The sequence below is a fragment of the Dufourea novaeangliae genome, unplaced genomic scaffold (assembly GCF_001272555.1).
Source record: "Dufourea novaeangliae isolate 0120121106 unplaced genomic scaffold, ASM127255v1 scaffold85, whole genome shotgun sequence".
Classification (NCBI taxonomy): Eukaryota; Metazoa; Arthropoda; class Insecta; order Hymenoptera; family Halictidae; genus Dufourea; species Dufourea novaeangliae.
The window spans coordinates 689,671-703,666 of record NW_015373957.1 but is presented as its reverse complement, the minus strand read 5'-3'; the positions used below and the strand labels follow the sequence as shown (position 1 = coordinate 703,666).

General features: G+C 29.6%; 1 protein-coding gene across 1 annotated transcript in view; it reads right to left on the bottom strand.

The window, feature by feature from the left end:
* Positions 1 to 3,044: 3,044 nt before the first annotated feature.
* Positions 3,045 to 13,996, bottom strand: part of LOC107186335 (formin-like protein CG32138) — a 104,915-nt gene continuing 93,963 nt past the window's right edge. The window contains exons 12-17 of the mRNA XM_015574177.1: positions 12,902 to 13,169; positions 12,691 to 12,818; positions 11,735 to 12,179; positions 10,882 to 11,156; positions 9,872 to 9,985; positions 3,045 to 3,417 (exon numbers count right to left, since the gene is read on the bottom strand). Of these exons, the coding sequence (XP_015429663.1) occupies positions 3,205 to 3,417; positions 9,872 to 9,985; positions 10,882 to 11,156; positions 11,735 to 12,179; positions 12,691 to 12,818; positions 12,902 to 13,169 (1,443 nt within the window). The 3' untranslated portion in view covers positions 3,045 to 3,204. The remainder of the gene's footprint in view (positions 3,418 to 9,871; positions 9,986 to 10,881; positions 11,157 to 11,734; positions 12,180 to 12,690; positions 12,819 to 12,901; positions 13,170 to 13,996) is intronic.

The window sequence follows — 13,996 nt, the reverse complement described above, 5'->3', positions numbered from 1 at the left end:
TAGAATATTCAGTAGATCATTTGCGTAATTGTTATGTCGACAATATATGATGTTTACAAAATACATACAACACAAGATAGATATAGAAAGATTTATATTAAGTTTCCACAATCAACCATAAATTGTTAAGCATGATTGACAGTATGTTTGATTGTCTGTAGGTCATTTTGTATGCATTTTGCTATACATGATCTAAAGAATGTAGATATATTGTGCCTTTTGTATATTGTATATTTGTATATAAACATATTTTAGATGAAATATTGTAATAATGTAGTCTATTCACATAAATAATAAATAAAATAAAACTTTAGAAAAAAACTAGTTTCTTTAAATTCTTCTTTACCTCTAATGATTGAGTAATGCGGAAATGTAATATTTACTGGAAAATTAAACTTGTGAAGCATCGGTTAAACAAAATGGCACGCAAATGTGGAGAATAATGCATGAATTACTACTACGTATATATGTGTATGGTAATTGTATGGTACATTGGTATCATTTTTATTTGTAATAATTTTATACAAAGTAAAGCACATGCCTATTTCGCATAACTTATTTAATAAAATGCACAATATTTACACTTTTGCAAAAAAATACATAACATACGTTTTATTTATTTTTTGTTGTTGCAATTGATTGAAATTGTTCCTTCGTAATACAGAAACGAGTAATATTACTTACGTAATATTTATAACATATAGATGTTATACTTATCTAAAACATCACATTGGCAATTCGTCTACAGTTAGTAGTAATTACATTCTTTTATAACTACCAGCGCATTTTATATATTACAATAATATTTACATTCTTTTATCGATAATATATAATATCAAAAACGTAGAAAAGTGAAAATATAATTTTATTATTTTCCAAAAAACTTGGGATATGTAAAATCACCCAGAAAAAGGCATGTAGAAAATCTGTGCGTAATGTTACTGAAACTTCGTCTGGCAATACATTTCAAAATACTTCGAAAGATGAATCGTATAATTTATTTCTCTGATATACTACTACTTTTTGGGCTACTCGGCAATGGACAACACGAAGGGCTGCTACTACAGTCGAGCCGACTATAACGCGTTATTTCATTATGCAAACTATGTATAACTAGAAATTCAGAATATCAAAGACTAGTGTTTGTCTTTGCATTGGCGTGATTTCTAAAAATCTGTCTCAACTTCAAAATATATTATGCTATGCTGTTTGATTTCAATTCAAGAAGTATAATGTCACTTCATTCATGTTTACATGAAAAAATGATCAAAAAATAAGTTTTTTCTTTTGTAGCGCGATTTTTCACGTATATTATAATGCCTGCAAATTTAAATTAGGTTAGTTTCTATACTTGTACATCCTATCACTTAATTATTTGTGTGTTTTATCACTTTGATTATCTTGAAATGTCAATACATGCCATACCCCTATTTCTAATTTATTCTATTCTATTTCGTTTGTGTAAGATACAGCTTGAATAATTTCATTGTATGCGTTATAGCGGAAACGACCGTGCTAAATTCTATTTTGTGTTTATTGTTATATTGAGCGTATATCTTGAGGTCCTGACGGAATGTACCAAGTCTGTGGCTAACTCTATGTGTTACATGTTACAAAATAAGGGATTCTTTAGAAAATTTCTCGGAAAATCTAAACTGCACTAGTGCCCGTTTGCTACTTAATTATACTGTGTTAATGAAGATTGACGGAGAATTGACTTTCAGACCTTCAGAAAAATATGCTGCAACATTTGCATTCTGGAACTTTCGTATTTCAAGCGTAAGTATGTGCAACTTTTGTTTTTGTATCTTTCCGCGCAAAATAGTTATTCTGTCGTTAAAAAACTGCATGAGGTGCTTTGGTTCCTTACATCCATGGAATGTGATTTAATTAGTACCTGTAGTTTGTCGGCAGTTGTTTCATACACATTTAACTTAATACTTCAATTCCGTTTCGAAATAAATGCGCCTCGTATTATACGATTTTTCGTCCCCGCCTTTCCTTAGAAACTCCCTCGAACAAATGAATAACAGATATCGATTAAATTCAAAAATTATAAATATCTCAAGCGCGTGTAACAATCAACAATAATTAAATGGAAACAATTTCCGAGTCTAATCGTATAAAGATATTAATTATGCAAAACGATGCAAAAATAATCATACAATTTCTCTTTTAAATGTGCGTCCCTAAACTAATTTCTCCCTAACGCTTTATACAACAAAGAGAAAACACATTGAACAATTAACAGAATGTCGGCGCTTTGTTACAATTTACTAAAAATGCCACTGAAATAGTTCTTTTTAACTGAAAGTGATGTTAATTCTTGGCACATTAATTTAGAACTCTATGAGTGGCTTATATGTGTAACGATTCAATATCAATTTTGAAAGTTTCATTCTCTTCTGCAATTTTTACAATTATACCTGTAAATCTCCACGAAAACTTATCGCTCAATTAACTCTTTCGTGATTACACAGTTGTATTTTAGTTGTATACATATGTTAAGCGTATCATTAAACATCAATTAGATTCTTCAATTCTCTTAAGTTGCACACATGTGTACGTAAGTTTTTAGTGTTAATTGTTAAACAAAATTAAATAATATTGCAAATATACAGAATGTTTCATTATTAATAGGAATACCTATGCAGCTGAGTAGAAAGTAACATACATATTAAGATACACACTCTCTGAATTGTAGTTGTGTTTGAGTTTCCGTACTTTATATAAAAACCTGACAGACTTTTAATTTTCCCAAACCAGACTTCTCTAGTGACGGAGTAAAAATTATTGCTATTATTTAAGTAATAACATACAAAAACTAGGAATATAAGGATGAGGTATTATGCCTTATTATACCTAAAATTGGTAGAATGATATTTAAAAGCAAACCTGTTATGTAGTTACATTGTGATCTCATTTCATAAAACTTATGTCACTCTTGAATCTACTCTGTTCTTTCCCCATGATGTTATTAATGAAGCATTCTGTATATTAACTATGTAACCTACATAGTGTTGATTGAAACTTTTTTTATAACCGTTATGAATACTACTAAATACAATGGTTATAAAAAGTATGTCTGCGCTTGAAAGAGTTACTTGAGTCGGTATTAGCAATGTTCGTAGGAGCTTGAATCAAGGTCCTCCTTATAGATAGAAACAATTTGTTTTCTAAGATTACGATTATACGTAAGACAACTTAAAGCTCCAATTCTTCGGCGGTGCGAGAGAGTCTGTGATTATCGATACGTCTACGTTGACTACGCCTAACCGCATCCGCTCGGCGATAGGGTTCCGACCTAAGCCCAAGAAGAATGTCCTCCAGAGCACCATTGTAAACCTCATCCTGCTGCAACAGTTTCTTCTCCTGAACCAATCTCGTTTTGTTTTTTAATTCGTTTATCACAGCGTCCTGCGGAATTATTAATCATCTCTTAGTCGTCTGTTCAGTAACTGAGTCAGGATATTGTGTGAAAGATTAACCTATTTAGACACAACACGGACGAATTATCTGAAAATACTAACAATAAATACTGTTCATCGAAAATTATATTGAAATATTCATTTGTGCTATTGCACAGATCTTATTTATTGTTAGTAGTATTCAATTTAAATAACTAATTAATAATTAAGTTTTCATATAAAACGAAATATGCAGCTGGTCGTAAATGTATCCGATCATCTTGTGGATTCTGAAGACATCATTGATTTACTATTAATTCATGTTACATTTAATATTAATATATTCAGAATGTCATTTTGTTTATCGTATATTAATATGACCGCCAGTTTAACAAATAAACTTTATCAAATTTAATAAATGTATTTTGTAAATCAGATATTCAAAATATCGTGTATTTCACTTTATACTTGAAGACCATCATGATTGAATCAAAATGGATTAAAAGACAGAAAGATAATCGTTAATTCATGAATGTAAAAAAAAAAGCAATTTGTAATTTGGAAATTACTAGAAATATAGCAATACAACAATTGTATAATATATCATAAGCCAATATGGAAATTATTAATTTGTTATAGTTCTGCAATGGAAACCAAAAGTCTGATTTAACATTCATCTTATCAATGTACAGCTTCATATAAAATTTACTTAATACTAAAAATAATTTAATTATTTTGTGATGTCGACAAGGGAAGTCTGCAATAAAAATTGATGTCTTTTGAAATGGATATAATTAGATGACAATATAGAAGACAATAAATACAATTAAAGTCCAGATATCACTTCAAATTTGAAAATTCTATAGTTGTCGAGTCGATTGCTTTCAAAACAGAAGTTTTTAAATTGTAAATTCTAGAAAAAAGAGAGGTACAACATTTGGCAGAAAGTATTACATTTGTTATACTTTCATTCATTTAAATTTTAATAGAACTGAAAAATTGCATATTCTTGGATACTCCGAAAATATTATTTTTGATTTTATTACATACGAACAAAATTATTTTTTTGTCACCAAACTATTTATTGTAAAATATACATAATACTTAATAGACTTACAATTTCAGATCGGAATTTAGTCGATCCGGAAACTCCGAATTTTTGTACCTCTAAACTATTTTTCGTAAAAATTGATATTCTAAAATTTGCTTGTAATTGTTTTGCTAAAAATGTTGTAGTTAAAAATAGTTAGAAAATTGCGGTTTTGTAGTAAAACCGTTCTGAACGCAGTCTCCTATGTAAGAACTTAATAAAACAATGACTTTTCTGGGTACATATTGGCGTCATAAACGTAAAACAAATTATAAACATATCCATTGCGATAGACAACTTTTGAAAATTGCTACAAACTTTTTTCTACAACTTAAACTTTCCCTTGTTACATTGCTTCTTGAAACAATGTTTATTTTCTTAAGTTATTATTTTCCTATGTTAATTATGTTACAGCGCATAATATTAATAAATACATATGTATAGATAATAAAATATTTTCGAATATTTGGAGATCTCTTTTGTCATTTTCTGAAATGACTAGTATATTCTTTGTCTCTTTTCGTTTTTCTGTAGAAAATTAAGAATTTTGCCAATTATGACTCATAAAGAGATTCCAGTCGAACGTCAGAAGTTTTTCAAACGTAATATAGTGTAGTCATTTAGTAGAAAAAAGACTAAGAATGTGAGAGGAAAACATTATCTACAACAGTGGTTAAAAGAAACTTTAAAAAACGTGGATTGGATAAACATGTAAAGTTTCAGAGGAAATAGATTTTGAAACAGCTTGTATGTACTATTAAAACAAGTAAAATAAACTCAGTTTCAACATATTTAAATTTTTATTTTAATATAAACAAGAAACTATCGATAATCTATGTATTATCCACTAATATTTATACTTTCAAAAATACCAAATAAATCAGATTTAACTAAGGCCAATGAAATACAAGGCTGTTAAAAGAATAAAATTATGATTAATCTAGCTTTACATATTCCCAATTCATCAAAAAATTACATTGACGTTGTTGGAATAGTGTTCGTTTTTTTTCACATTTATTTTCGTAAAAAATATTTTTAAACATTCGAACAATCTACTTTGAAACAACCTCCTGCATACAAAAAATTTAAATATAGCTAAATTTCTTTATAGGTAGACATAAAACAACCAAATACGATTATATTAAATTAAGATATATTACAAACACTCTGAAACTTTCTTTTGACCACCACTGTAATGCTTTTGTGGAAGTTGCTATTGCATCTCTAAAGTAAGAAAGCGTCTAATTAGTATCTTATAGATAAAGTTTTATTCATAGCTGGACTGTATTGTTATTATTAATTAATATCAAATACACCTAATGGAACTTGGAAGTTCTCAACTGTGGTAACGTTAATTCATATGCGTCTAATTCTATGAGATTCTCTGCAGTAGCATAGGAAAGTGATAATAGAGGACTTTCTCAGGCAACATCAATGCAAGCTAGAACACATGCCGATGCATCTTTTGATTCTCTGTTAATGATATAAATCGAGTGGATATGTATCTACACCACGGATCTCGGAAAACAGTTCTCTGTAAAAGTAACTTTTCGAATTTTTAATTTAACAAATCTTTCATTCTAACTTCGAACGAATATACAATTCTGTTATTTGCATTTGAATACATGGATGCATTCAACACCTTTCGCGCCTTTAATTCCGTAATGTTAAACAAATGTTTTCGTCTAATTTTTCAGTACTCCTTGAAAATATTTTAGGAATGGACTTCGTTTTCTTGCGCGGGGGCTGAATAAATTATAAGACAGAAACTACAATATCTGTATTTAATTAAAAGATGGATCATTTTCCCAATGGGAATATCAAATTAACTAGTTTAAATTATCGGGAAGAGACCAAATATCCGATGAAAAAATTTCATATTTTGGTTTGTTTTTCCATGCAAAGTATACAGGGTGTTCGACTACTGATGTTAAAAAGGCCGAGGAACGATTCTCTATGTCAAAATAAAACGAAAATCAGGAATGATGAAATTGTGTCGGACGCTTCATTTTCAAGTTATGAAGAGTTGAATATTCGCAGTATACGTGTCGGTACTGTCGTGCCCTACGCTTACCACGTGTACGCAGATTGCCTGGTTTCAGGCGTTTCTGATCCCAATTATTGAGTGTTAATAACTTGAAAACAAAGCCTCCAACACAATTTTGTCGTTCTTAATTTCTGTTTCTTTTTGACACGTAGAATCACACATTAAAGCTTTTGAGACCAGTAGCTAAATATCCTATGTACGCTCGGGATACCAATTTTAGGTTTCATAACATTTGTTTTTATACTAGATTAGACGGAACGTTTTTGCATTTTTTTCTTGTTAAATATGACGGAGTGTTCAAACAAAACATTAAACTTTATCACGAGTGCTTTAGTAATGATGCGATGAGTTATGGCAGTTATTGCCTTAAATCATCTAGACTTGTTGCCTTCAGGTGCCCAAAATGTAGCGTATTAACTACATCAAAATCTTCTGATCAAAATCTCTGAAACTAGACTTTACTTTCCATAAATTTTTATTAATATATTTTACTGTCCAAATGAATATTAATTATACTATTTGACTTTTCTGAATGATTTTTAAACTGAAAGCTCAGAATACAGTTGTGGAAAAAGTATATGATAGAATAGTAACCAGCCGTGACAAAAAGGACTTCATCGAAAAAATTAAAAAAACGTCTGGTGTTACAGGAGATTATAGTGGCATTCCATAGAGAAAGCAAAAACTTTCTGTCCAATTCAATATAAATTAACCCATTGGTTCCGGTTGTATCGTAATAGATGAAAATTGTTCGAGAACTGTTTTCGAACGTGGTGTACAAGTATTATCGAATTGTGTTTTTTGTACAGATAATAAAAGCTGAACCTACACATGTGTTGTCTAAGTGCAGTGTATGTGCGAGTGCAATCATTATATTATATGTTATTAGGAGGAAGTGAGTGAGCACAGACTTACATGTTGTGAATTGTTACGTTCACTATATTGTTACGTTCTGAGCTCCAGTTCATTAAGATGCCGGTGTAACAGACTCTTGTTCGTGTTACAGCAAAATTTCGGTGACTTTAAATCCAAATAAATATGTAACAAATAAGAAAAATAGATGTTCGTGAGATACCTTGATTAGACATTTCGTCTGTTCAGAAAAAGAAAAACGACCAAAAAAAAACAACAAAAAAAAATGCGAAAAGAGCACTCTCGAAATAATAATTATTATAGTTGTGTAAATCATCCCTGTGATATAACATGCTATTTCACAACATGCAGCGAAAAGAAATGCCTTGTGAATTAGTTAAGTTTCGCGCGAGCATTGTAATTTAGGAATATTATTTCTAAACGTTGTTAGTCTTCTTTTAACTTAGACACTGTTAAGGAGATGTTGCAGTTTTTGTGTCGTAGGTTTTAAGTTTCCTGCTTTATTTAGTAAAGTAATGAATATGACCGTTTTGTAAACAAATACGAAAATACTAAAATAACACTTCTTATTCGACACTGTTAGACTTGTAGTAAAAAACATGCTTTTAGAATTCAAGGTTTGTGTATATGAATCTTGAAACTTTTATTCTGTATGTTATTTTCGGAGAATCATTTCATATGTTAGTATTATGAAGTTTTTAAATGTATTGCTTATTCACTTATGTATAATTATTTTACATTTTTTTCGTAATTGTTTAAATAATTGTTCAAAATTTTAATATGTAAAATCTTAATATAAACAATGGATACAAGCGTTATAAGATATGTGCCTGAGTATTTTTATGCAAAATATAATAAACATTTGTCTGGGATTTTGCTGTTGTAACATCTCCTTGTTAGTAAGGCAAATTAGTTCTTTGTTCAAAATTATATTTCGCGCTTATTATTGGAATTTTGCGATTAAAAATATAACAATTTTTTCAAGACAAGTTAAAAGTTAGATGAATCAAATTAAGATGTGTTATACAATAATTACAGATGTCACCTCGATTTTCATTGTATTAATAAATAAGAAATGTTATGTGTGTAAAGGTATGCAATGACTTCTTTTGTAAAGCACAATCCATGCGTTGTTATAAAAACATAAATAAATGTGTTTGTATGCATAAGTATGCTTGAAATTGCACCGTCGCACAGTAAAATGTAAACTTTTAGTATCATGACGCACACATAAAGTGGAAGCATCAAACAATAAATTTGTTTGCAACAAACTGGTACGTTTGTGCGAAATTGTTTGCATTATAATATTGGCTCCCTAGACTACTAATGAGGTAGAATTTAACTTCAACCTATTTAACTAATTCTGCTTCTATTTTCTAGTGTTGAAGATATTAATGTAAAATTTGTTTGGCTAGATTTTCGAAAGTATAAATGTATTTTGTGAAAGAAGTAAAATATAAATATTAGACAAATGTTATTAGAACATGCAATTCTAGATAGGCGTCCAATCCACATCTGACATGATGTTACTGATAAAAATAATATTCTTAAGAAGATTAATTTGCCAATATCGGTAAAAAGTTCTGGAGTGATTTCACTATTCTGCAAAATTTGTAAAGAATAAGAACAAATTTTCGTAATTTTTCTGTAATATAGATGTATTGTATATGTGTATTCTGTTACACAATTTATGAAACTAAATTACCGAGTAATACTTTTTTAAAAATCTTTTTAAAAATGTTTAATTTTTTTTGAAAGTAGATGTCTGTTTAATGCTTCCCAGTCTCTATTATAATGCAATTTTTGTGTTGGTATAATTAAATGTTTGTTTACCATCAGTTACAAAGATTGTTATTATATTCGTGCATAACTGAAATTTATATTCTTAATTGAGAATTAGTGAATAAACATAAATAAAAATTTCATAGCATTGATGTTGACAGAGAGAGAAAGATATAAAGAAAAATATGTTGTTTTATATGTTTAAAGATATTTGTAAGAAGAATTAGACAAATGCATTAGAAGTGACGGAAATAAACCGAAGAATATGATTAATTCTAATGAGCAACTAAGGAATTAGTTTGATGCAGTAAGCATAGCTTCCAGCATATAATGTTACAAAAATACAAAATAATATTCTTACTTAATGTGCAGCACTTAATAATTTAATATAAGTCACTATTGATATCGCTACATCGATAAATTATAGAAATCCAAAGTTAATAAGCTTGACTAAAGGAAAACAGACTACACATATCAGATGCAACTACGTAATAATTGTTTTTATGTTGCAACAGAGTTTGTTAATATACGAATTAAATTCTTTTAAATACAAAATATTAAGTGCATAACGTGCAAAATATGACGGTAAAAATAAATATAAATAATTATAATTTTGCTTGTTTCAGAATAAAAATAAAATTAAATAAAAAATATGTAAGCGATAAAGTATACCTGCTGTTTCTTTTGATTTAATTTATTTCGTTTAATGACTTCTTCCGAGGTATTCAAAGCTTCCGCAGCAGCAGCTTCCAATCTACGTCGTTGTTCATTTTCCTGATCCGCAGCCTGTAACAATACTTTGCTTTGCATTACCTTTTTCCTTAATCTACACCAACGATTAGTAAATGTGCTTTAGTTAGAGTTGACTTTTCATAGCTGTTGCCAACTCAACATAGATACATTTAAATGGATCTCTTATTTGATTCAGTTTCTTCGACCGTACAGAACAATTCATAAAAAAAAAAATTATAATTAAAATTGTGCAGGTAGAAAGTGCTTTGGACTAAAATCAAAGTTAAAACATTTAATATTTAGGTGGTCGAGAGTTTAAGATTTTATATGGCCTCAAAAAATGGACTCAGGAAGCAACTTTTCATCTACAATTATAGGGAATTTGTGCATTACGTTGATGCATATCAAGGGTTTGTTTTAAATTCAAGTTATTAAGACTATGTAGTTATTTCTTAAAATGTTTTATATACAATTGTAATAATTTTATATAATGTTCTTCCTTCGTTTTTTACTAACACTAACTAGTTTCTTTTTACTAACTTGGTAGAAATTAGAAATTGTGAAATCCAAATGTGAAATTCAGAAAATACTCTGATACTGTTTTTAAAGCTGCAACTGAATTATTAAATAATATGGAAATTCTCTTGTAAACAATTCAAAAAATAAACTAGAATATATAAGTATTTATAATTCTACTTAAAATCTTCTATCATTCTACTGAACTACATTCTAATTTTTCCTTCACATAATTTTCTGTAAAAGCCATTTTGTGCTAATTTAAAATGTGTTGATCAGAAGACATTCTTTATTCTTCAACACAATGCAAAGAAATACAAAAATTAAATATCACTGAACTCATATTATTAGTACTCATTTATTTAGTATTGTGAAGTACGGACTACGATAGAAAGACATTTTATACGCATCGAGCTGTTGTAAGAAACGTTTACCTTAAATGCCCTTGCGAATCTAACAAGAAGAGAGAAGAATGTATTAGCGTCGGCTTGTCTCGGACTTTCTCCGAAGAATTCAACGCACTCTCGAAACGCTTCACCGGCTGCTCGAGCATCCGATTTTAGTCGGCGTAACTTTTCCTCGGAGTTATTTAAGAAATCTCGCAGTACCGTGTTATGTTTCTCTTTGCCACGAAGCTCGAATTCTTTTCTTACAAGGTCCATACCCTTTTCTAACTCATGGACGTCGGTAGTTATATTTTCTAGAGAAACTGAAATTAGAAAATAAAACAATATTGCGAATGATTAAGGAACAATCTTACTTGAAACGAGGATAATAATATGCGTAAGATGCTAAGAAAGATACATCATATGCTAATATAAATAACGACATAAAGATGAGTAATACATGTATATAAATTTTAGGTTATATTTTATCCGATTGTGGAACGTTCACTGCTCACATAAATTTATCATTTACAACATACTATTACTATTTAGAAAATTCTTCTTTCTTTATGTCGTTTCTTGACTTCGCTTTTAATATTATAGTACTGTGATTCTAGAATATTATTTTTTTATACTAACATATGACTTAGCTTGTTACAAAACAAGTGTAATTATTGAACTACAGGTTTTATGCATCTCTCTCATACACATTTATGTAAAGCTTAAAATATTAAAGTGTTGCGTAAAATTTAATTACGTTTTTATTTTACTAGGAAGCTAGTTATATCTTCGATAGAGTAAACAAATTTCTTGTTCATTTTAGTTTCTGTAAATTTGTATATCAAAAACTGTATTTGCGCCAACATCTGCAGTGTAATAATAAAAGTATTAGTACACATACCTGTCGCAGCTTTATCGATGTACATCAGTTCCGATTCGAAATTAATAAGTTCTGGAAATTTGACCCGTATCGTAGCTACGATATAATGTAAGAGGCACATTCTCTTATCTGTCGATTTCGTGTCGAGCAATGTGTCCAAGCTCTGCAGTTTAAATCCATATGCCGGACCTCGTTTGCTACTGTTCAAGTAGTTTCCGAAAGCAAGAATAATTTCTAACACTGCTCTCAGTTTCTTCGAGCTCTTCACCGTACTCGCCGCAGATATCACAGCATGTATTTGTGGAGTGATGAGGTGTAAATTGTCAAAAAAGTTCCCGATATAATTCATAATCGACAATTTAGTGGATATCCTTTCCACTTTACCCAGTTGCATCAAAAATTTATCCTCCTCTGTCAGAAGGTTAACGTTCTTCTTCTCTATTATATACTCTCTGTACGCTTTGATCTGTAACATCATAAAATTTTGGTTTTATTATTAACTATGTCCTTTGTATGGGAGATACAGTTGGGAATCGCTAACTGTCACAGTTCAAGGCAAAAGCATATTACGAATTATTGAAAAATAAAATTTGTACAACCTCGACGTTATCTGACTGACAGTATTTTATACAAATGGGCGAAGTATTCTCAGTTAAAAGGAATCCAAATATGAAGTCAACCGACCTACTTTGAGTTTTGTAATGTATATTAACTTTATAATTGTTTTATGTAGAAGTTTCTTTATTGTTACTGTCAATGTTGCATAAAAGAGTTCGTATTTGGAGACATTTTCAAACAAAAATTTTGTTATTAGATTAATAATGTATAGTTACTTCTATCGTCAAACGTTAAGTACAGTCAGTCTACAGAATAACTCAAGATGTGTTGGGGACAAGTTAGGGGTATTTATTGCGACCGTGTAGCAAACATTAACGAGTCACTAATTATTTTATTTTCATAATAAAAACAAATTATACCTCTTGATCCGTAGGCACCATACGTTGAAGCAACTCCACATTTTCCAGCGAAAGTACTTTTAAGTCAAGAGCGTTTACGGCCGAAATAACTTTTTCTACCGGCATTTCCATTTTTCTTCGCGATATAGCTAAAAAAATATCAAATATACTAACTAAATACATAAGCTTTAAAGTATAAAATGAAGAGCATTACGGTTTTAGGTTTACATACCAATATTTCGTAATCTTGTGTGCTCCAAAAGTGATACATTTTCCGGCTTCTTGAATCTTTTACTAGGAAAGCTGTGAAGTCCGTCAATTTCATTGGTACCGTTAGCTATGTGTCCACCAATTCCAATTTTAAATCGTTCTTCGAAATCAGAAAAGTCTATGTAATTATGCAGTCGGTCGTCATCCAATTCATTAAAAATGGTGCCTCGGACTTGGTTAGGCTTTAAGGCAATCCAATTTAGTGTAGGAAGTTTGTACTTCGTTTGAACCTGCAATTGAAAAGTATAAATGCAATGAAGAGTAATAGATAAATACAGTTAAAATACATATACATAAATGAACCCCTAAAAGCATTAGTGTAAGTCAATAAATATACTTCTGAGGTATTTAGAGGTGTAGAATATCAACTCATATTGAAATGTTGAGTTCACTAACCGTTTTGAGATTCACTAACACGTTTTCTCCTGGCATTTATCAATTACAAATCGTCGCCTGAGTTCTTAACTGTTACAACTCTATTTTTCAAAAAAATTTAGTTAATCAATCTGCGTACGTCACATTGGAACAAATAATAGAAATTCATTATAATATAAAGAATATTTAACCTAACAAACATCAAATATTCTTTTAAGTCATAACTTCAAAACTTTGAAAGTTTTTTTTCTTGATGGTTGTATCTCCAAATACTAATAACAATTACAAATTTATATTGATAATAAGATAAAATTTTGTTAAATATTTTAATAAGTATCTATTCAATAGATGATATTATAGTGTGCTTCATTATTTCACTACTTTCCAGCTTCTATGATATTAAACTTCGTCAACTTTAAACTCAATTTTCTCAGTTTAGAAACTAGTAAAGATAGAACACTTAAGAACCAGAGCAACGAAATATTTTGAAATTCAGTCGGTTTCATTAATTCAAGAAAACTTTATTATTTATTACCAAGCTTGTCGTATTAACCCCTTAATACCTGAAGGATGAATTCTTAATACAAAAACTGAATTACTAACTTCAGTGAACTTATGAAAAAAATGGAAATGATGCAGTATCTGCTTACATGTGTTGTACAGATATAGTATGTATAAATAT